The following is a 25,083-nucleotide window of genomic DNA, read 5'->3' on the forward strand; positions in this document are numbered from 1 at the left end:
TGTAGTGGTGTAGTAGTGGTGTAGTAGCAGTATGTTAGCGGTGTGGCAGTGGTGTAGTAGTGGTGGAGTAGTGGTGTGGTAGTGGTGGAGTAGTGCTGTGGTAGTGGTGTGTGGCAACAACTGCAATAAAGCGTTTGCGATAACCGGCAATGAGTCTTTCACATCGCTGTGGAGCAATTTTGGCCCAACTCTTCTTTGCAGAATTGTTTTTATTCAGCCACATTGGAGAGTTTTCCAGCATGAACAGCCTGTGTAAGGTCATGATACAGCATCTCAATTTGATTTAAGTCCGGGCTTTGACTAGGCCACTCCAAAACCTACATTTTAAATCATGAACACTGATCTTACCTGAGGCAAGTGAGGCCTTCAGTTCTTTAGATGTTGTCCTGAGTTCTTTTATGACCTCCTGGATGAGTTGTCGTCATGCTCTTTTCCCCGTACACACGATTGGAAATTCGGCCAGCAAAAGACCGATGAGAATTTTTTTGTCGGAAAACCCGACCGTGTGTATGCTCCATCGGACTTTTGCTGGCCGAATTCCCGCCAGCAAAAGTTTGAGAGCAGGTTCTCAATTTTTCGTCTGGAAAAAGTTCCTATCCGAAAATGCGATCGTCTGTAGGAATTCCGACATGCAAAATTCCTACGCATGCTCGGAAACAATTCGACACATGCTCGGAAGCATTGAACTTCATTTTCTCAGCTTGTCGTCGTGTTGTACGTCACCGCGTTCTTGGCGGTCGAAAGTTCAGCGAACTTTTGTGTGACCGTGTGTATGCAAGCCAAGCTTGAGCGGAATTCCGTCGGAAAAACCATCCAAGATTTTTCTGACGGAAAATCCGCCCGTGTGCCCGTGGCATTTGAGTAATTTTTGTAGGCCGGCCACTCCTGGGAAGGTTCACCACTGTTCCAAGCTACCTCCATTTGTGGATAATGGCTCTCCCCGTGGTTCACTGGAGTTTCAAAGCCTTAGAAATGCCTTTGAATACCCTTCCTAGACCGATACATGTCTGTTTCTAATCTGTTTTTGAATTTTTTTTAGATTGTGGAATGATGTGTGGCTTTTTGTGATCTGTTAGCGTGCTTCATTTTGTCAGACAGCTTCTATTTATGTGATTTCTTGATTCAACAGGTCTGGCAGTAATCAGGCCTGGGTGTGGCAAATGAAATTTAACTCAGCTTTCCAAAAAATTGTGGTTAATTACAGTTCATTCATGATTCAGCATGGGAGGGGGCAATTACTTTTTCACATAGGGACAGGCAGGTTTGAACAGCTTTTCCCCCCTTAATAAATTAAATAATAATTTAAAAACTGCATCTTGGATTTACTCAGGTTATCTTTGTGTAATATTAATTTTTTTTTATAAACTGAATCATTTAAGTGTGAGAAATATGCAAAAAAAAATCAGGAGTGAGGCAAATACTTTTTCACAGCACTGTATGTGATGTATGGAATTTATGGGATGTATGTGATGTATGGGATGTATGGGATGTATGGGGTGCATGGGATGTATGGGGTGCATGGGATGTATGGGATGTATGTAAAGTATGGGATGTATGGAATGTATGGGATGTATGGGATGTATTATTATTATTATTATTATACAGGATTTATATAGCGCCGACAGTTTACGCAGCGCTTTACAACATTAGGGCAGACAGTACAAGTACAATACAATTCAATACAGGAGGAATCAGAGGGCCCTGCTCGTTAGAGCTTACAATCTAGGAGGAGTATGTGATGTATGTAAAGTATGGGATGTATGGGATGTATGTGATGTATGGAATGTATGGGATGTATGTGATGTATGGAATGTATGTGATGTATGGGATGTATGTGATGTATGTAAAGTATGGGATGTATGGGATGTATGTGATGTATGTAAAGTATGTGATGTATGGAATGTATGTGATGTATGTAAAGTATGTGATGCATGGAATGTATGTGATTTATGGGATGTATGGAATGTATGGGATGTATGTGATGTATGGGATTTATGGGATTTATGGGATGTATGCGATGGATGTGATGTATGGAATGTATGTGATGTATGTGATGTATGGGATGTATGTAATGTATGGGATTTATGGGATGTATGCGATGGATGTGATGTATGTTATGTATGGAATGTATGTGATGTATGGGATGTATGGAATGTATGTGATGTATGGGATGTATGGGATGTATGGAATGTATGGGATGTATGGAATGTATGGGATGTATGTGATGTATGGAATGTATGTGATGTATGGGATGTATGAGATGTATGTGATGTATGGGATGTATGGAATGTATGGGATGTATGGGATGTATGGAATGTATGGGATGTATGTGATGTATGGAATGTATGTGATGTATGTGATGTATGGAATGTATGTGATGTATGGGATGTATGTCATGTATGTAATGTATGGGATGTATGTGATGTATGTGATGTATGGAATGTATGGAATGTATGTGATGTATGGGATGTATGTCATGTATGTAATGTATGGGATGTATGTGATTTATGGAATGTATGTGATGTATGTAAAGTATGTGATGCATGGAATGTATGTGATTTATGGGATGTATGGAATGTATGGGATGTATGTGATGTATGTGATGTATGGGATTTATGGGATTTATGGGATGTATGCGATGGATGTGATGTATGGAATGTATGTGATGTATGTGATGTATGGGATGTATGTAATATATGTGATGTATGGGATTTATGGGATGTATGCGATGGATGTGATGTATGTTATGTATGGAATGTATGTGATGTATGGGATGTATGGAATGTATGTGATGTATGGGATGTATGTGATGTATGTGATGTATGGGATGTATGTGATGTATGGAATGTATGGGATGTATGGGATATATGTGATGTATGGAATGTATGTGATGTATGGGATGTATGTGATGTATGGGATGTATGTGATGTATGGAATGTATGGGATGTATGGGATGTATGGGATGTATGTGATGTATGTGATGTATGTGATGTATGGAATGTATGGGATGTATGGGATGTATGGAATGTATGTGATGTATGGGATGTATGGGATGTATGTCATGTATGTAATGTATGGGATGTATGGAATGTATGTGATGTATGGGATGTATGTAATGTATGGGATGTATGGGATGTATGTGATGTCACATACAAGCACCTGGAATGGATGCGCAATGATGAGCTCAGGTCAGGGGCATTTTCTGAAAGCAGTGGGCGGCCTGTGTGCAGGATCATAAGTTGGGCCCCCTTAGCTGACAAAAGGTGCAGCGCTCGCTCTGCGCCACAGGAAAAGTTGGGTGTGATTTTCATTGCTCTGAATACTGGCCGTGACTTAACCACTTGCCGACCGGGCCATAGTCGAAAGACGGCTGCAGCGCGGTCGGCTAGTTCTGGGTGGACGTCCCTGGGACGTCCTCCCAGAATACTGCTCTCGCGCGCCCCCTGGGGCGCGCACCCGAGAACTTCCGTGACCGCCGGGTCCAGAGGACCCGGCGCATCACGGATCACGGTAAACGGCCGCTAATCGCGGCCGTTTACCATGTGATCGCTCCGTCAAATGACGGAGCGATCACATGTCAACAGACCGGCGTCATGTCATGACGCCGGTTCCTCCCTCCCCTCTCTGTACCGATCTGTACAGTGCGAGGGGAGAGGGGGAGGGATCGGATGGCAGCACCGCTGTGGGCTGCATGTGTAGTGCTCACAGCGGTGCTCAGTGACAATTGCTGTCACATCCATCCATCCCTCCATGCTCAGCCATCCCTGCAATACTCTGCGTAATACCCCGCAATACTCTGCGTAATACCCCGCAATACTCTGCGTAATACCCCGCAATACTCTGCATAAATACCCCGCAATACTCTGCATTATACCCCGCAATACTCTGCATTATACCCCGCAATACTCTGCGTAATACCCCGCAATACTCTGCGTAATACCCCGCAATACTCTGCATAAATACCCCGCAATACTCTGCATTATACCCCGCAATACTCTGCATTATACCCCGCAATACTCTGCATTATACCCCGCAATACTCTGCATAAATACCCCGCAATACTCTGCATAAATACCCCGCAATACTCTGCATAAATACCCCGCAATACTCTGCATAATACCCCGCAATACTCTGCATAATACTCCGCAATACTCTGCATAATACCCCGCAATACTCTGCATTATACCCCGCAATACTCTGCATAATACCCCGCAATACTCTGCATAATACCCCGCAATACTCTGCAATATACCCCACAATACTCTGCAATATGCCCAGCAATACTCTGCAATATGCCCAGCAATACTCTGCAATATACCCAGCAATATACCCTGCACTACTCCGCAATACTCTGCAATACCCCGCAATTTTTAACCAGTTCCCGCCCACAGTCATATGACGTCCTTGACTTTGAGCGGGGATATCTGAATGATGGTTGCAGCTACAGGCATCATTCAGATATCAGCTTTTTCAGCCGGCGATTCCCTACACCATAAGAATGATCATAGTGGCTGTTACACTGCTTGATCGTTCTTACGGGAGGCGAGAGGGGACGCCCCCCCCTTCCCGCCACCCTCCGGTGCTTCTACCGACTCACCGCTACGATCGAAGCCAAGATCGTTTTTTTTTTTTTTTTAATTTCAGGCTTCCCAGCCTAGAGGTGAGATGTGGGGTCTTATTGACCCCATATGTCACTGTAAAGAGGACCTGTCATGCCATATTCCTATTACAAGGATGTTTACATTCCTTGTAATAGAAATAAAAGTGATCAAAATTTTTTTTGGGGGGGAAAAAGTGTCAAACTAAAATAAATAAAGTAAAATAAACAATAAAAAAAAAAAAAAAATGTTTAAAGCGCCCACATTCGTGTGCTCGCATGCAGAAGCGAACACATACGTAAGTCCCGCCCACATATCAAAACGGTGATCAAACCACACATGTGAGGTATCACTGCGAACGTTAGAGCGAGAGCAATAATTTTGGCCCTAGACCTCCTCTGTAACTCAAAACATGTAACCAGTAAAAAATTTTAAAGCGTCACCTATGGAGATTTTTAAGTAGCGACGTTTGGCACCATTCCACAAGAGTGTGCAATTTTGAAGGGTGACATGTTAGGTATCTATTTACTCGGCGTAACTTCATCTTTCACATTATGCAAAAACATTGGGCTAACTTTACTGTTTTATTTTTTTTTAAAGCACAAAACTGTTTTTTTTCCAAAAAAAAGCGTTCGAAAAATTGCTGCGCAAATACCGTGCGAGATAAAAAGTTGCAACAACCGCCATTGTATTCTCTAGGGTCTTTGCTAAAAAAAATATATATAATGTTTTGGGGTTCTATGTAATTTTCTAGCAAATAAATTATTATTTTTACATGTAGGAGAGAAATATAAGAATTGGCCTGGGTGCTCCAGAACGCCTGGAGGTGCTCCGTGCATGTTGGGCCTCTGTATGTGGCCACGCTGTGTAAAAGTCTCACACATGTGGTATCGCCATATTCTGGAGTAATAGCAGAATGTGTTTTGGGGTGTAATTTGTGGTATGCATATGCGGTGTGTGAGAAATAACCTGCTAATATGACAATTTTGTGAAAAAAAAAAAAGAAAAAAAAAAATCTTGATTTTGCAAAGAATTGTGGGAAAAGATGACAATTTCAAAAAAACTCACCATGCATCTTTCTAAATACCTTGGAATGTCTTCTTTCCAAATAGGGGTCATTTGGGGGGTATTTGTACTTTTCTGGCATGTTAGGGTCTCAAGAAATTAGATAGGCCATCAGCACTTCAGGTGTGATCAATTTTCAGATATTGGCACCATAGCATTTGGACTCTCTAACATTCACAAAGACCAAATAATATACACCAAGTTGTACTTATTTTTACCAAAGATATGTAGCAGTATAAATTTTGGCCAAAATTTACAAAGAAAAATTACTAATTTGCTAAATTTTATAACAGAAACAAAGAAAAATTCATTTTTTTACCAAATTTTCAGTCTTTTTTCTTTTATAGCGCAAAAAATAAAAAACCCAATGGTGATTAAATACCACCAAAAGAAAGCTCTATTTGTGTGAAAAAAAGGACAAAAATTTCATATGGGTACAGTATTGTATGACTGAGTAATTGTCATTCAAAGTGTGAGAGCACCGAAAGCTGAAAATTGGTCTGGTTAGGAAGGGGGTTTAAGTGCCCAGTGGTCAAGTGGTTAAAGGGACACAGAGTGCCGGGGTTTAGTAGTAAGTGACGCAAAAGGTTCAGGAATAATTTCAATACAATTCCCAGAAGCTCAACAGTAATTCTACAAACTGGTTTTCTCAATCACAGTGAAATCCCTTCTTTCTGAGATTGGTAGTGGCAACCAAGCGTATCGTCTTCCTCTAGATGGTGGCCGGGGGGCGGGGCTAGCAGGACTGTGATTGGCTTTAGCAGTGGCCAATGACAGTCCTCCTCCTCCTGGAAACAGGGGCCACCCCCCCCCAGCAGAAATGCACCCAATCTCTTCCCCTTCACAAAAGCTGACGATGGCAGCTACAGCAAATTTAGAGAATGCTTGCGGCACCAGTGCCGGGGGTTGCCTTCCCCTGGTATATACAGTACATAGTTAGATTGGTCCAAGCTTGAACAATGTAACTATGTAAAATATGTCATGCCTGGAACTATTGTTAGTATCAATACAGTGATACATTGTTTGAGAGGTGTCCTGAAACATTCCAATGAGCCTGGGCTGGAATATATGATGGAAGTTATCAGTGATAAGATGATATAACAGCTCAGTAACAGATAGTAATGGCTGACTCTCACCAATACGATATACTGTATTATTATTATTATACAGGATTTATATAGTACCAACAGTTTACACAGCGCTTTAAAACCTGACTGTATAGGTATTACAATGTCTGAATCTCAGTGATATGATATATAGGTGATATAATGGATGAGTCTCAGTGATAGGATATATAGGTGATATAATGGATTAGTCTCGGTGATAGGATATATAGGTGATATAATGGATGAGTCTCAGTGATAGGATATATATAGGTGATATAATGGATGAGTCTCGGTGATAGGATATATAGGTGATATAATGGATGAGTCTTGGTGATAGGCTATATAGGTGATATAATGGATGAGTCTCGGTGATAGGATATATGGGTGATATAATGGATGAGTCTTGGTGATAGGATATATAGGTGATATAATGGATGAGTCTCGGTGATAGGATATATGATATAATGGATGCGTCTCGGTGATAGGATATATAGGTGATATAATGGATGAGTCTCGTGATAGGATATATAGGTGATATAATGGATGAGTCTCAGTGATAGGATATACAGATGATATAATGGATGAGTCTCGGTGATATGATATATAGGTGATATAATGGATGAGTCTCGGTGATAGGATATATAGATGATATAATGGAGGAGTCTCAGTGATAGGATATATAGGTGATATAATGGATGAGTCTCGGTGATAGGATATATAGATGATATAATGGAGGAGTCTCAGTGATAGGATATATAGATGATATAATGGATGAGTCTTGGTGATAGGATATATAGATGATATAATGGATGAGTCTTGGTGATAGGATATATAGATGATATAATGGAGGAGTCTCAGTGAGAGTCTCAGTGATAGGATATATAGATGATATAATGGATGAGTCTCGGTGATAGGATATATAGATGATATAATGGATAAGTCTCAGTGATCGGATATATAGATGATATAATGGATGAGTCTTGGTGATAGGATATATAGATGATATAATGGATGAGTCTCAGTGATAGGATATATAGATGATATAATGGATGAGTCTTGTTGATAGGATATATAGATGATATAATGGATGAGTCTCAGTGATAGGATATATAGGTGATATAATTAGGGTTGCCACCTGTCCATGATTCACCCGGACATTCTCTATCTCTGCTCTGGGTTGGGTGAGGGTAGAAGGGACACTTGGTGAAATAATATATACAAGGTGAAGGTTGTATGGTAATATAATGTATATAGGGTGTGTAGAGTATATGATGATATAAGATATGTATCATGAATAAGTAAGATACACTATATTACCAAATTGGGACACCTGCCTTTACACGCACATGAACTTTAATGGAGTCCCAGTCTTAGTCCGTAGGGTTCAATATTGAGTTGGCCCACCCTTTGCAGCTATAACAGCTTCAACTCTTCTGGGAAGGCCGTTCACAAGGTTTAGGAGGGTGTCTATGGGAATGTTTGACCATTCTTCCATAAGAGCATTTGTGAGGTCAGGCACTGATGTTGGATGAGAAGGCCTGGCTCGCAGTCTCCGCTCTAATTCATCCCAAATGTGTTCTATCGGGTTGAGGTCAGGACTCTGTGCAGGCCAGTCAAGTTCTTCCACCCCAAACTCGCTCATCCATGTCTTTATGGACCTTATATATAGTGTAAGAGATATTCAGATACATTATATAGTGTATATTGGGGGATATTCAGATACATTGTATATAGTGTAGGGGATATTTGGATAGATTGTATATAGTGTGGGGGATATTCGGATACATTATATATAGTGTAGGGGATATTCGGATACATTATATATAGTGTATATAGGGGGATATTCGGATACATTATATATAGTGTATATAGGGAGATATTCGGATACATTATATATAGTGTAGGGGATATTCGGATACATTATATATAGTGTAGGGGATATTCGGATACATTGTATATAGTGTATATAGGGAGATATTCGGATACATTATATATAGTGTAGGGGATATTCGGATACATTATATATAGTGTATATAGGGAGATATTCGGATACATTATATATGGTGTAGGGGATATTCGGATACATTATATATAGTGTAGGGGATATTCAGATACATTGTATATAGTGTATATAGGGAGATATTCGGATACATTATATATAGTGTAGGGGATATTCGGACACATTATATATAGTGTAGGGGATATTCGGATACATTATATATATAGTGTAGGGGATATTCGGATACATTGTATATAGTGTATATAGGGGGATATTCGGATACATTGTATAGAGTGTATATAGGGAGATATTCGGATACATTATATATAGTGTAGGGGATATTCGGATACATTATATATAGTGTAGGGGATATTTGGATACATTATATATAGTGTATATAGGGAGATATTCGGATACATTGTATATAGTGTATATAGGGGATATTCGGATACATTGTATATAGTGTATATAGGGGGATATTCGGATACATTGTATATAGTGTATATAGGGGATATTCGGATACATTGTATATAGTGTATATAGGAGATATTCATATACATTGTATATAGGGGGATATTCGGGATGTTCATATACATAGTATATAGGGGGATATTCATATACATTGTATATAGGGGGATATTCGGGATATTCATATACATTGTATATAGGGGGATATTCATATACATTGTATATTGGGGGATATTCATATACATTGTATATTGGGGGATATTCATATACATTGTATATAGGGGGGATATTCGGGATATTCATATACATTGTATATAGGGGGATATTCAGGATATTCATATACATTGTATATAGGGGGATATTCATATACATTGTATATAGGGGGATATTCGGGATATTCATATACATTGTATATAGGGGGATATTCGGGATATTCATATACATTGTATATAGGGGGATATTCGGGATATTCATATACATTGTATATTGGGGGATATTCATATACATTGTATATTGGGGGATATTCATATACATTGTATATAGTGAAGGGGATATTCATGTACATTGTATATAGTGAAGGGGATATTCGGATACATTGTATATTGGGGGATATTCGGATACATTGTATATAGTGAAGGGGATATTCGGATACATTGTATATAGTGAAGGGGATAGTCATATACATTGTATATAGGGGGATATTCATATAATTGTATATAGTGAAGGGGATATTCATACACATTGTATATTGGGGGATATTCGGATACATTGTATATAGTGAAGGGGATATTCGGATACATTGTATATAGTGAAGGGGATATTCGGATACATTGTATCTCTTCTCCACTCCGCGCTGTGGAATGTGTGAGGGGAGAAGAGCAGGTTGAGTCTCTCGGACGGCCCCGCCCCTCTCCCTCTCTGATTGGTGGTTGGTGAGTGGGCTCGCAGTGGGATTGGTCGCTCCCCTGTGTGGGTTCGGTGCGGCGCGCTGTGCTCTGTGTCTGTCCGCTCAGTGCGATGAGAAGCGGCGGAAGGAGCGGAGTGGGTGGCGGGGTTGCCCGGCTCTATGGAGGAAGCTGAGGATGGTGTGTACCAGGAAAACCAAACCGCTGGTGTCCACCTGTGTGATCCTGAGCGGGATGAGTAACATCCTGTGCCTGCTCTATGTGGGATGGGTGACCAACTACATGGCCGGTCTCTATGTCACCCCAGACAGCACCAAACTGGAGCCCGAGGACAAGGGGGACACCCTCCGCATCATAGAGAGGCTGGAGCGCCTGGAGAGTGTCATCAACCAACACATACAAGGTACGACCCGCTACCGACCGACCGACCGACCGTACATGTCTATAATACTAAACACCATCTGTCTATATCACTACATACAACCAGTGTGTACAATGTACTACACCGAGAATACCTGTCTATACCAACACATACAACAATGTACTACACCGAGAATACCTGTCTATACCAACACATACAACAATGTACTACACCCAGAATACCTGTCTATACCAACACATACAACAATGTACTACACCAAGAATACCTGTCTATACCAACACATACAACAATGTACTACACCAAGAATACCTGTCTATACCAACACATACAACAATGTACTACACCGAGAATACCTGTCTATACCAACACATACAACAATGTACTACACCGAGAATACCTGTCTATACCACTACATACAACAATGTACTACACCGAGAATACCTGTCTATACCAACACATACAACAATGTACACCACCGAGAATACCTGTCTATACCACTACATACAACAATGTACACCACCGAGAATACCTGTCTATACCAACACATACAACAATGTACTACACCAAGAATACCTGTCTATACCAACACATACAACAATGTACTACACCGAGAATACCTGTCTATACCAACACATACAACAATGTACTACACCGAGAATACCTGTCTATACCACTACATACAACAATGTACTACACCGAGAATACCTGTCTATACCAACACATACAACAATGTACTACACCGAGAATACCTGTCTATACCAACACATACAACAATGTACACCACCGAGAATACCTGTCTATACCACTACATACAACAATGTACACCACCGAGAATACCTGTCTATACCACTACATACAACAATGTACTACACCGAGAATACCTGTCTATACCACTATATACAACAATGTACACCACCGAGAATACCTGTCTATACCTCTACATACAACAATGTACTACACCGAGAATACCTGTCTATACCACTACATACAACAATGTACTACACCGAGAATACCTGTCTATACCACTACATACAACAATGTACTACACCGAGAATACCTGTCTATACCACTATATACAACAATGTACCACACCAAGAATACCTGTCTATACCACTACGTACAACAACGTACCACACCGAGAATACCTGTCTATACCTCTACATACAACAATGTACTACACCGAGAATACCTGTCTATACCACTATATACAACAATATACCACACCGAGAATACCTGTCTATACCACTACATACAACAATGTACTACACCAAGAATACCTGTCTATACCACTATATACAACAATGTACCACACCGAGAATACCTGTCTATACCACTACATACAACAATGTACTACACCGAGAATACCTGTCTATACCACTATATACAACAATGTACCACACCGAGAATACCTGTCTATACCACTACATACAACAATGTACTACACCGAGAATACCTGTCTATACCACTATATACAACAATGTACTACACCGAGAATACCTGTCTATACCTCTACATACAACAAGGTACCACACCGAGAATACCTGTTTATACTTCTACATACCACTAATATAATCAGCATATACAAGATACTACATTGAACTCTGCTCCATACTGAGCGTACATGTCTATAATACTTCATACCTCTCATGTGTCATCAAGCAGCACATACAAGGTACAACACCGAGAGTGCATGGTTATTACAATTCACACTGTGTGTACCTGTTTATACCAGTACAACCAACACATGCAAGGTACGACCCGCTCCGTACCAACCGTACATGTCTATAATACTTTACACCATGTGTACCTGTCTATACCACTACATACAACCAGTATATACAAGGTACCACACTGAGAATACCTGTCTATACCACTACATACTACTAATATAATCAGCATATACAAGGTACTACACTGAACTCTGCTCCACACTGAGCGCGCATGTCTATACCTACATACCACCAATACAACCAGCACATACAAGGTATGACCCCCATACCGAGCGTGCATGTTTATAATACTTCATATTTCTCGTGTTATCAACCAGAATGTACAAGGTAAAACGCTGAGAGTGCATGGTTTATCACACTTCACGCTGTGTGTACCTGCTTATACCAGTACTACCAACACATACAAAGTACAACACTGTCTATAATACTTCACACCGTGTGTACCTGTTTATAATACTTCACACCGTGTGTACCTGTCTATACCACTATACACACCTTATACAACCAGCACATACAAGGTATGACACTGCAGTCCACACCACACCAAGAGTGCATTGTTATTACTCTGCATACCTCTTGTGTCATCAACCAGCACATACAGTGTACTCAACTCTGTACTACAGCTGGAGATTCCACTTCACACCATGTGTACCTGTCTATAACACTATATACTACTACAACCAGCATATATCAGGTACCCCACCCTATTCCATACAGAGAATACCTGGTTATTACACCATATGTTCCCGTCTGTAACACTGCATACCTCTCTGTGAAGCCATGTGTATCTATCTATAACAATATATACCTCTCTACTATGCCATGTGTACCTGTCTATAACACTACTTACCTCTCTACTATGCCATGTGTACCTGTCTATAACACTACTTACCTCTCTACTATGCCATGTGTACCTGTCTATAACACTACTTACCTCTCTACTATGCCATGTGTACCTGTCTATAACACTACATACCTCTCTACTATGCCATGTGTACCTGTCTATAACACTACATACCTCTCTACTATGCCATGTGTACCTGTCTATAACACTACATACCTCTCTACTATGCCATGTGTACCTGTTTATGACATTACATACCTCTCTATGACAGATACACTTACAACATCATGTTTACACTTCATGTTTGTCTGACACCATGTGTACCTGTATATTACACTTCATACCTATCTATAACCCTGCATATCTGGTTGTTACTTCGTACCTGTCTATCACTCCCTCCCTGTATATGTATTACACTGCATACTTGGCTATTACACTGTATACCTGTCCATTACAATGTGTACTCATATAGACCACTGTATACCTGTTTATTACTGCCTGTATACATCTACATCTGTGTATTGCACAGAATACTTCCCTGTAAATCTGTATACATCCCCCCAATGATTAGAGATGCAGGAGAGAGCACAGCCTGTATATTACACCATGGATGTCCCTGTACACCTGTATATTACACCATGGACTTCCCTGTACACCTGTATATTACACCATGGACTTCCCTGTACACCTGTATATTACACCATGGACTGCCCAGTACACCTGTATATTACACCATGGACTTCCCAGTACACCTGTATATTACACCATGGACTTCCCTGTACACCTGTATATTACACCATGGACTGCCCAGTACACCTGTATATTACACCATGGACTTCCCTGTACACCTGTATATTACACCATGGACTGCCCAGTACACCTGTATATTACACCATGGACTGCCCAGTACACCTGTATATTACACCATGGACCTCCCTGTACACCTGTATATTACACCATGGACTGCCCAGTACACCTGTATATTACACCATGGACTTCCCTGTACACCTGTATATTACACCATGGACTTCCCTGTACACCTGTATATTACACCATGGACTTCCCTGTACACCTGTATATTACACCATGGACTTCCCTGTACACCTGTATATTACACCATGGACCTCCCTGTACACCTGTATATTACACCATGGACTTCCCTGTACACCTGTATATTACACCATGGACTTCCCTGTACACCTGTATATTACACCATGGACTTCCCTGTACACCTGTATATTACACCATGGACTTCCCTGTACACCTGTATATTACACCATGGACTTCCCTGTACACCTGTATATTACACCATGGACCTCCCTGTACACCTGTATATTACACCATGGACCTCCCTGTACACCTGTATATTACACCATGGACTTCCCTGTACACCTGTATATTACACCATGGACTGCCCAGTACACCTGTATATTACACCATGGACTGCCCAGTACACCTGTATATTACACCATGGACCTCCCTGTACACCTGTATATTACACCATGGACCTCCCTGTACACCTGTATATTACACCATGGACCTCCCTGTACACCTGTATATTACACCATGGACTTCCCTGTACACCTGTATATTACACCATGGACTTCCCTGTACACCTGTATATTACACCATGGACCTCCCTGTACACCTGTATATTACACCATGGACTTCCCTGTACACCTGTATATTACACCATGGACTTCCCTGTACACCTGTATATTACATCATGGACTTCCCTGTACACCTGTATATTACACCATGGACTTCCCAGTACACCTGTATATTACACCATGGACTTCCCAGTACACCTGTATATTACACCATGGACTTCCCAGTACACCTGTATATTACACCATGGACTTCCCAGTACACCTGTATATTACACCATGGACTTCCCTGTACACCTGTATATTACACCATGGACCTCCCTGTACACCTGTATATTACACCATGGACTTCCCTGTACACCTGTATATTACACCATGGACTGCCCAGTACACCTGTATATTACACCATGGACTGCCCAGTACACCTGTATATTACACCATGGACTTCCCTGTACACCTGTATATTACACCATGGACTTCCCTGTACACCTGTATATTACACCATGGACTTCCCAGTACACCTGTATATTACACCATGGACTTCCCTGTACACCTGTATATTACACCATGGACCTCCCTGTACACCTGTATATTACACCATGGACTTCCCTGTACACCTGTATATTACACCATGGACTTCCCTGTACACCTGTATATTACACCATGGACCTCCCTGTACACCTGTATATTACACCATGGACTTCCCTGTACACCTGTATATTACACCATGGACTTCCCTGTACACCTGTATATTACACCATGGACTTCCCTGTACACCTGTATATTACACCATGGACTTCCCTGTACACCTGTATATTACACCATGGACCTTCCTGTACACCTGTATATTACACCATGGACTTCCCTGTACACCTGTATATTACACCATGGACTTCCCAGTACACCTGTATATTACACCATGGACCTCCCTGTACACCTGTATATTACACCATGGACTTCCCTGTACACCTGTATATTAATCCATGGACTGCCCAGTACACCTGTATATTACACCATGGACTGCCCAGTACACCTGTATATTACACCATGGACCTCCCTGTACACCTGTATATTACACCATGGACTTCCCTGTACACCTGTATATTACACCATGGACTTCCCTGTACACCTGTATATTACACCATGGACTTCCCAGTACACCTGTATATTACACCATGGACTTCCCAGTACACCTGTATATTACACCATGGACTTCCCAGTACACCTGTATATTACACCATGGACTTCCCTGTACACCTGTATATTACACCATGGACTGCCCAGTACACCTGTATATTACACCATGGACTGCCCAGTACACCTGTATATTACACCATGGACTGCCCAGTACACCTGTATATTACACCATGGACCTCCCTGTACACCTGTATATTACACCATGGACTTCCCAGTACACCTGTATATTACACCATGGACTTCCCTGTACACCTGTATATTACACCATGGACCTCCCTGTACACCTGTATATTACACCATGGACTTCCCTGTACACCTGTATATTACACCATGGACTTCCCAGTACACCTGTATATTACACCATGGACTGCCCAGTACACCTGTATATTACACCATGGACTTCCCTGTACACCTGTATATTACACCATGGACTTCCCTGTACACCTGTATATTACACCATGGACTTCCCAGTACACCTGTATATTACACCATGGACTTCCCTGTACACCTGTATATTACACCATGGACCTCCCTGTACACCTGTATATTACACCATGGACTTCCCTGTACACCTGTATATTACACCATGGACTTCCCTGTACACCTGTATATTACACCATGGACCTCCCTGTACACCTGTATATTACACCATGGACTTCCCTGTACACCTGTATATTACACCATGGACCTCCCTGTACACCTGTATATTACACCATGGACTTCCCAGTACACCTGTATATTACACCATGGACTTCCCAGTACACCTGTATATTACACCATGGACTTCCCTGTACACCTGTATATTACATCATGGACTTCCCTGTACACCTGTATATTACACCATGGACTTCCCAGTACACCTGTATATTACACCATGGACTTCCCTGTACACCTGTATATTACACCATGGACTTCCCAGTACACCTGTATATTACACCATGGACTTCCCAGTACACCTGTATATTACACCATGGACTTCCCAGTACACCTGTATATTACACCATGGACTTCCCTGTACACCTGTATATTACACCATGGACCTCCCTGTACACCTGTATATTACACCATGGACTTCCCTGTACACCTGTATATTACACCATGGACTGCCCAGTACACCTGTATATTACACCATGGACTGCCCAGTACACCTGTATATTACACCATGGACTTCCCTGTACACCTGTATATTACACCATGGACTTCCCTGTACACCTGTATATTACACCATGGACTTCCCAGTACACCTGTATATTACACCATGGACTTCCCTGTACACCTGTATATTACACCATGGACCTCCCTGTACACCTGTATATTACACCATGGACTTCCCTGTACACCTGTATATTACACCATGGACTTCCCTGTACACCTGTATATTACACCATGGACCTCCCTGTACACCTGTATATTACACCATGGACTTCCCTGTACACCTGTATATTACACCATGGACTTCCCTGTACACCTGTATATTACACCATGGACCTTCCTGTACACCTGTATATTACACCATGGACCTTCCTGTACACCTGTATATTACACCATGGACTTCCCTGTACACCTGTATATTACACCATGGACTTCCCAGTACACCTGTATATTACACCATGGACCTCCCTGTACACCTGTATATTACACCATGGACTTCCCTGTACACCTGTATATTAATCCATGGACTGCCCAGTACACCTGTATATTACACCATGGACTGCCCAGTACACCTGTATATTACACCATGGACCTCCCTTTACACCTGTATATTACACCATGGACTTCCCTGTACACCTGTATATTACACCATGGACTTCCCTGTACACCTGTATATTACACCATGGACTTCCCAGTACACCTGTATATTACACCATGGACTTCCCAGTACACCTGTATATTACACCATGGACTTCCCAGTACACCTGTATATTACACCATGGACTTCCCTGTACACCTGTATATTACACCATGGACTTCCCTGTACACCTGTATATTACACCATGGACTTCCCAGTACACCTGTATATTACACCATGGACTTCCCAGTACACCTGTATATTACACCATGGACTTCCCAGTACACCTGTATATTACACCATGGACTTCCCTGTACACCTGTATATTACACCATGGACCTCCCTGTACACCTGTATATTACACCATGGACTTCCCAGTACACCTGTATATTACACCATGGACCGCCCAGTACACCTGTATATTACACCATGGACCTCCCTGTACACCTGTATATTACACCATGGACTTCCCTGTACACCTGTATATTACACCATGGACTTCCCTGTACACCTGTATATTACACCATGGACCTCCCTGTACACCTGTATATTACACCATGGACTTCCCTGTACACCTGTATATTACACCATGGACTTCCCTGTACACCTGTATATTACACCATGGACCTCCCTGTACACCTGTATATTACACCATGGACTTCCCTGTACACCTGTATATTACACCATGGACCTCCCTGTACACCTGTATATTACACCATGGACTTCCCAGTACACCTGTATATTACACCATGGACTTCCCTGTACACCTGTATATTACACCATGGACTTCCCAGTACACCTGTATATTACACCATGGACTTCCCTGTACACCTGTATATTACACCATGGACTTCCCTGTACACCTGTATATTACACCATGGACCTCCCTGTACACCTGTATATTACACCATGGACTTCCCTGTACACCTGTATATTACACCATGGACTGCCCAGTACACCTGTATATTACACCATGGACCTCCCTGTACACCTGTATATTACACCATGGACTTCCCTGTACACCTGTATATTACACCATGGACTGCCCAGTACACCTGTATATTACACCATGGACCTCCCTGTACACCTGTATATTACACCATGGACTGCCCAGTACACCTGTATATTACACCATGGACTGCCCAGTACACCTGTATATTACACCATGGACTGCCCAGTACACCTGTATATTACACCATGGACCTCCCTGTACACCTGTATATTACACCATGGACTTCCTGTACACCTGTATATTACACCATGGACTTCCTGTACACCTGTATATTACACCATGGACTTCCCTGTACACCTGTATATTACACCATGGACTTCCCAGTACACCTGTATATTACACCATGGACCTCCCTGTACACCTGTATATTACACCATGGACTGCCCAGTACACCTGTATATTACACCATGGACCTCCCTGTACACCTGTATATTACACCATGGACTTCCCTGTACACCTGTATATTACACCATGGACTTCCCTGTACACCTGTATATTACACCATGGACTTCCCTGTACACCTGTATATTACACCATGGACTTCCCTGTACACCTGTATATTACACCATGGACTTCCCTGTACACCTGTATATTACACCATGGACCTCCCTGTACACCTGTATATTACACCATGGACTTCCCTGTACACCTGTATATTACACCATGGACTGCCCAGTACACCTGTATATTACACCATGGACCTCCCTGTACACCTGTATATTACACCATGGACTTCCCTGTACACCTGTATATTACACCATGGACCTCCCTGTACACCTGTATATTACACCATGGACTTCCCTGTACACCTGTATATTACACCATGGACTTCCCACTACACCTGTATATTACACCATGGACTTCCCAGTACACCTGTATATTACACCATGGACTTCCCACTACACCTGTATATTACATCATGGACTTCCCACTACACCTGTATATTACACCATGGACTTCCCAGTACACCTGTATATTACACCATGGACTTCCCACTACACCTGTATATTACACCATGGACCTCCCTGTACACCTGTATATTACACCATGGACTTCCCTGTACACCTGTATATTACACCATGGACTTCCCACTACACCTGTATATTACACCATGGACTTCCCAGTACACCTGTATATTACACCATGGACTTCCCACTACACCTGTATATTACATCATGGACTTCCCACTACACCTGTATATTACACCATGGACTTCCCAGTACACCTGTATATTACACCATGGACTTCCCACTACACCTGTATATTACACCATGGACCTCCCTGTACACCTGTATATTACACCATGGACTTCCCTGTACACCTGTATATTACACCATGGACTTCCCACTACACCTGTATATTACACCATGGACTTCCCAGTACACCTGTATATTACACCATGGACTTCCCACTACACCTGTATATTACACTGGGAGGATTAGAGAGGTGATGGGGAATGACATCTCATAGTGTCTCCTATCACATGACTGGGAGCCTCTGTATAATACACTCCATGCCTCTCTATACACCTGTATGGTGTATTATATACCTGTATATTACACCATGAGGGATGTAGAGTCTGGACCATGTGGGGTTATCAGTAAACATCTATAATGCGCAGTGCTTATTCCATATATAATACTGTATATAGAAAGAGTCAAGCGACAGAATCCATATACTGAGTAATACTGTATACCTGTGTGTAGAACTGAAGCCATTGATTTCATATATAGTGTTGAATATATATATATATATATATCTATCTCTCTCGAGAGAGAAGCTTTGTATTCCATGTATAATATTGTATATCTATAGAAAGTGCCAATCAGTCGAATCTCTATATAGAATACAGTATATCTGTACAGAGAGCCAACCTATAGATTCCATAATTATACTGATTACCTATATATGGAGCCAAGCTATAGATTACATGTAGAATAATGTATACCTATATAGAGAACCGGTATATTGTATATTATATACAGTACACCTATATAGAGAATCCTATTATAGATTCCATATATTCCCTCGTAATCCTCTTGTATTTTATTGTAACTGTACTGACCCCTTTTATATTGTAAAGTGCTGTGAAAAATGTTGGCGCTATATAAATTCTGAATAATAATATATACTGTATACCTGTATAGAGAACCAGGGTATAGGTTCCATATATCGGACTACATACCTGTATATAAAACTATATATATATTTACTGTATACTTATAGAATCTGTATATAAAGAGCCAAGCTATAGATTACATATAGAATGCTGTATACAGAGCCAAGCTATTGATTAGTCACATTATATATGTATACGGCTCTGGGAGGATCACGGGACATCCCAGCAAATACCAAGTTCATTATCTCTGTATTAAACTTGTTTGTAATAGACGTGTTACCCGGCATGTTGGCTGAAGAGCCAATTCTATACAAATCTAAGTACTAGATTGTATACCTCTATATTACACGGCACCACTCTGTATAACATATAGGAACCCTAAAATGTTTACCTGTGTGTGCATATATATATATAAATAACTAACAGTGCAATGTGTATATATCCCAGGTGGGCTGAGTACCTGTGTATTAAACCTTTCCTCTACCTGAACCATACAATCACCTGCCTGTGTGCTGCACTGTCTGGCTTTTTGTAGACTTTCACTAAAGCTTGACAAAAAAAAAAAAGTAATTGAGATATATATGTATGTATGTATGTATGTATGTATGTTGATAGTAATAGTACGTATTGGTTCATTCCTTTGGAGATGTGCAACGAAGTTAAAATTTTATTCACCAGGGAGGGATAAATGATTGTAATTGATGGGTAGTGGTGGGAAGCATCTTATGGTGTGAAAGTAGCATTGCACCTCCCATCTCATATGATGTACCCACCTCTTGTATTGCCTGGCACATCTCTGTATCACCCGGCACATCTCTGTATCACCCGGCACATCTCTGTATCACCCGACACATCTCTGTATCACCCGGGACACATCTCTGTATCGCCCGGGACACATCTCTGTATCGCCCGGCCCATCTCTGTATCGCCCGGCCCACATCTCTGTATCACCCGGCCCAGCTCTGTATCGCCCGGGACACATCTCTGTATCGCCCGGGACACATCTCTGTATCGCCCGGCCCATCTCTGTATCGCCCGGCCCACATCTCTGTATCACCCGGCCCAGCTCTGTATCGCCCGGGACACATCTCTGTATCGCCCGGCCCACATCTCTGTATCACCCGGCCCACATCTCTGTATCGCCCAGGACACATCTCTGTATCGCCCGGGACACATCTCTGTATCGCCCGGCCCACATCTCTGTATCGCTCGGGACACATCTCTGTATCGCTCGGGACACATCTCTGTATCGCCCGGGACACATCTCTGTATCGCCCGGCCCACATCTCTGTATCGCTCGGGACACATCTCTGTATCGCCCGGGACACATCTCTGTATCGCCCGGGACACATCTCTGTATCGCCCGGGACACATCTCTGTATCGCCCGGGACACATCTCTGTATCGCCCGGGACACATCTCTGTATCGCCCGGGACACATCTCTGTATCGCCCGGGACACATCTCTGTATCGCCCGGCCCACATCTCTGTATCGCCCGGGACACATCTCTGTATCGCCCGGGACACATCTCTGTATCGCCCGGGACACATCTCTGTATCGCCCGGGACACATCTCTGTATCGCCCGGGACACATCTCTGTATCGCCCGGGACACATCTCTGTATCGCCCGGGACACATCTCTGTATCGCCCGGGACACATCTCTGTATCGCCCGGGACACATCTCTGTATCGCCCGGGACACATCTCTGTATCGCCCGGCACATATTGCACTGGAGATCAGCCTGCAGAAACAACCTTACTTTGTGCAGAAAAGTGTCACCAAACCTGCACCACCCACATGCCTGTATACCACTCTGAGCCGATGTTTAAGATGCCGGCTGACTGAGTCACCCCCCCCTCTTATCTCTCAGGATCCCCAGCACCTGATATGTCTGCCCACCTACATCTGTCATTATGAATTGCTTCTGTTGGATTTTGAACATTTTCATTTATTTTATGTCATTCTTCTTTTTACCTAATAGTACAGAGTTCTAGCATGAGAAAAGGAGAAAATAGACTCCGACTGCTGCTGGAGGAGTGAGGCTCCCAGGCGGGGGGATTGGACTATAGGGGTGGGATGTTTGGATAACCGGCATCTTCTAACTCATATTCTGGGTGGAATGATCCTTATACAGCTTACTATATATTGTACAATCTCCTATACTGTGGGCTCAACTCATAAAGCTTTACACAATGATAACCATCTTTATTTGTAGTTATGTGACAGTTCTTTTCAAGCTTCATTGGTCTCTGAAAATAACTGACGTAAACAACTGTCACTCTTCAGTAAATAAAGAACCTTTTCCACAATAGTGATATGAGCCGGGCCCTGTATGTGTTATATGGCATATGAGAAGATGATGCTACATTGTATCAACAGGTCTTCAAATCCAACGTATGTTCTAGAGCATGGAGCAGAGCAAAACCAACGTATGTTCTAGAGCAGGGATCCTCAAACTACAGCCCTCCAGCTGTTGCAGAACTACACATCCCATGAGGCATTGTAAAACTCTGACATTCACAGACATGACTAGGCATGATGGAAATTGTAGTTCCTGAACCCCTGGAGGGCCGCAGTTTGAAGACCCCTGTTCTAGAGCATGGAGCAGAGCAAATCCAACCTATGTTCTAGAGCATGGAGCAGAGCAAATCCAACCTATGTTCTAGAGCATGGAGCAGAGCAAATCCAACCTATGTTCTAGAGCATGGAGCAGAGCAAATCCAACCTATGTTCTAGAGCAGTGTTTCTCAACTCCAGTCCTCAAGGCGCCCCAACAGGTCACGTTTTCAGGAGGAAGGAATGGTGCCCCATCTTTGCTGTTAGTGAGAATAATAGTGCCTGATTGTTGGCATCAGTTGGAGGAATCGCTCCTCATTATTGGGAGGAAATGCCCCTTATCATTGTTGTCACAGGGAGGAATAGTTCCCCATCATTGGTGTCAATAGGAGAAGGAACCCCTTAGATTGGTGGTCAGTGAAGAATGGGCCTCTTAAATTTGGTGATTATTGGATGAATGTTCCTTACATTGGTGGTCATTGGGAAGAATGCCCTTTACATTGGTGGTCACCATTGGGAAGAATGCCCCTTACATTGGTGGTCACCATTGGGAAGAATGCCCCTTACATTGGTGGTCACCATTGGGAAGAATGCCCCTTACATTGGTGGTCACCATTGGGAAGAATGCCCCTTGAAATGGGGACAGCTGCAGCAGAAAAAAACAAATCAGGTCTTTAGGACTGTGCTGTGTGGCAGAGCTGTGTAAATGTAAGGACTGGATTATGACTGGAACAACCCCTGTGTGTGGTATATATGACACTTTGCTACAATGTAAAGTAGTGAGTGTACAGCTTGTATAACAGTGTAAATTTTCTGTCCCCTCAAAATAACTCAACACACAGCCATTAATGTCTAAATCGCTGGCAACAAAAGTGAGTACACCCCTAAGAGAAAATGTCCAAATTGGGCTCAAAGTGTCAATATTTTGTGTGGCCTCCATTAATTTCCAGCACTGCCTTAACCCTCTTGGGCATGGAGGTCACCAGAGCTTCACAGGTTACCACTGGAGTCCTCTTCCACTCTTCCATGACGACATCACGGAGCTGGTGGATGTTAGAGACCTTGCGCTCCTCCACCTTCCGTTTGAGAATGTCCCACAGATGATCAATAGGGTTTAGGTCTGGAGACATGCTTGGCCAGTCCATCAGCTTCTTTAGCAAGGCAATGGTCATCTTGGAGGTGTGTTTGGGGTCGTTATCATGTTGGAATACTGCCCTGCGGCCCAGCCTCTGAAGGGAGGGGATCATGCTCTGCTTCAGTATGTCACAGTACATGTTGGCATTCATGGTTCCCTCAATGAACTGTAGCTCCCCAGGACCAGCAGCACTCATGTAGCCCCAGACCATGACACTCCCACCACCATGCTTGACTGTAGACAAGACACACTTGTCTTTGTACTCCTCACCTGGTTGCCGCCACACACGCTTGTCACCATCTGAACCAAATAAGTTTATCTTGGTCTCATCAGACCACAAGACATGGTTCCAGTAATCCATGTCCTTAGTCTGCTTGTCTTCAGCAAACTGCGGGCTTTCTTGTGCATCATCTTTAGAAGAGGCTTCCTTCTGGGATGACAGCCATGCAGACCAATTTGATGCAGTGTGTAGCGTATGGTCTGAGCACTGACAGGCTGACCCCCCACCCCTTCAACCTCTGCAGCAATGCTGGCAGCACTCATACGTCTATTTCCCAAAGACAACCTCTG

General features: G+C 42.4%; 1 protein-coding gene across 1 annotated transcript in view; it reads left to right on the plus strand.

Moving 5' to 3' along the window:
• Positions 1–10,218: 10,218 nt before the first annotated feature.
• Positions 10,219–25,083, plus strand: part of GALNT18 (polypeptide N-acetylgalactosaminyltransferase 18) — a 505,691-nt gene continuing 490,826 nt past the window's right edge. Inside the window, exon 1 of the mRNA XM_073604079.1 lies at positions 10,219–10,544. Coding sequence (XP_073460180.1) covers positions 10,319–10,544 — 226 coding nt within the window. The 5' untranslated portion in view covers positions 10,219–10,318. The remainder of the gene's footprint in view (positions 10,545–25,083) is intronic.

The sequence above is a fragment of the Aquarana catesbeiana genome, linkage group LG11 (genome assembly GCF_042186555.1).
Source record: "Aquarana catesbeiana isolate 2022-GZ linkage group LG11, ASM4218655v1, whole genome shotgun sequence".
Taxonomy (NCBI): Eukaryota; Metazoa; Chordata; class Amphibia; order Anura; family Ranidae; genus Aquarana; species Aquarana catesbeiana.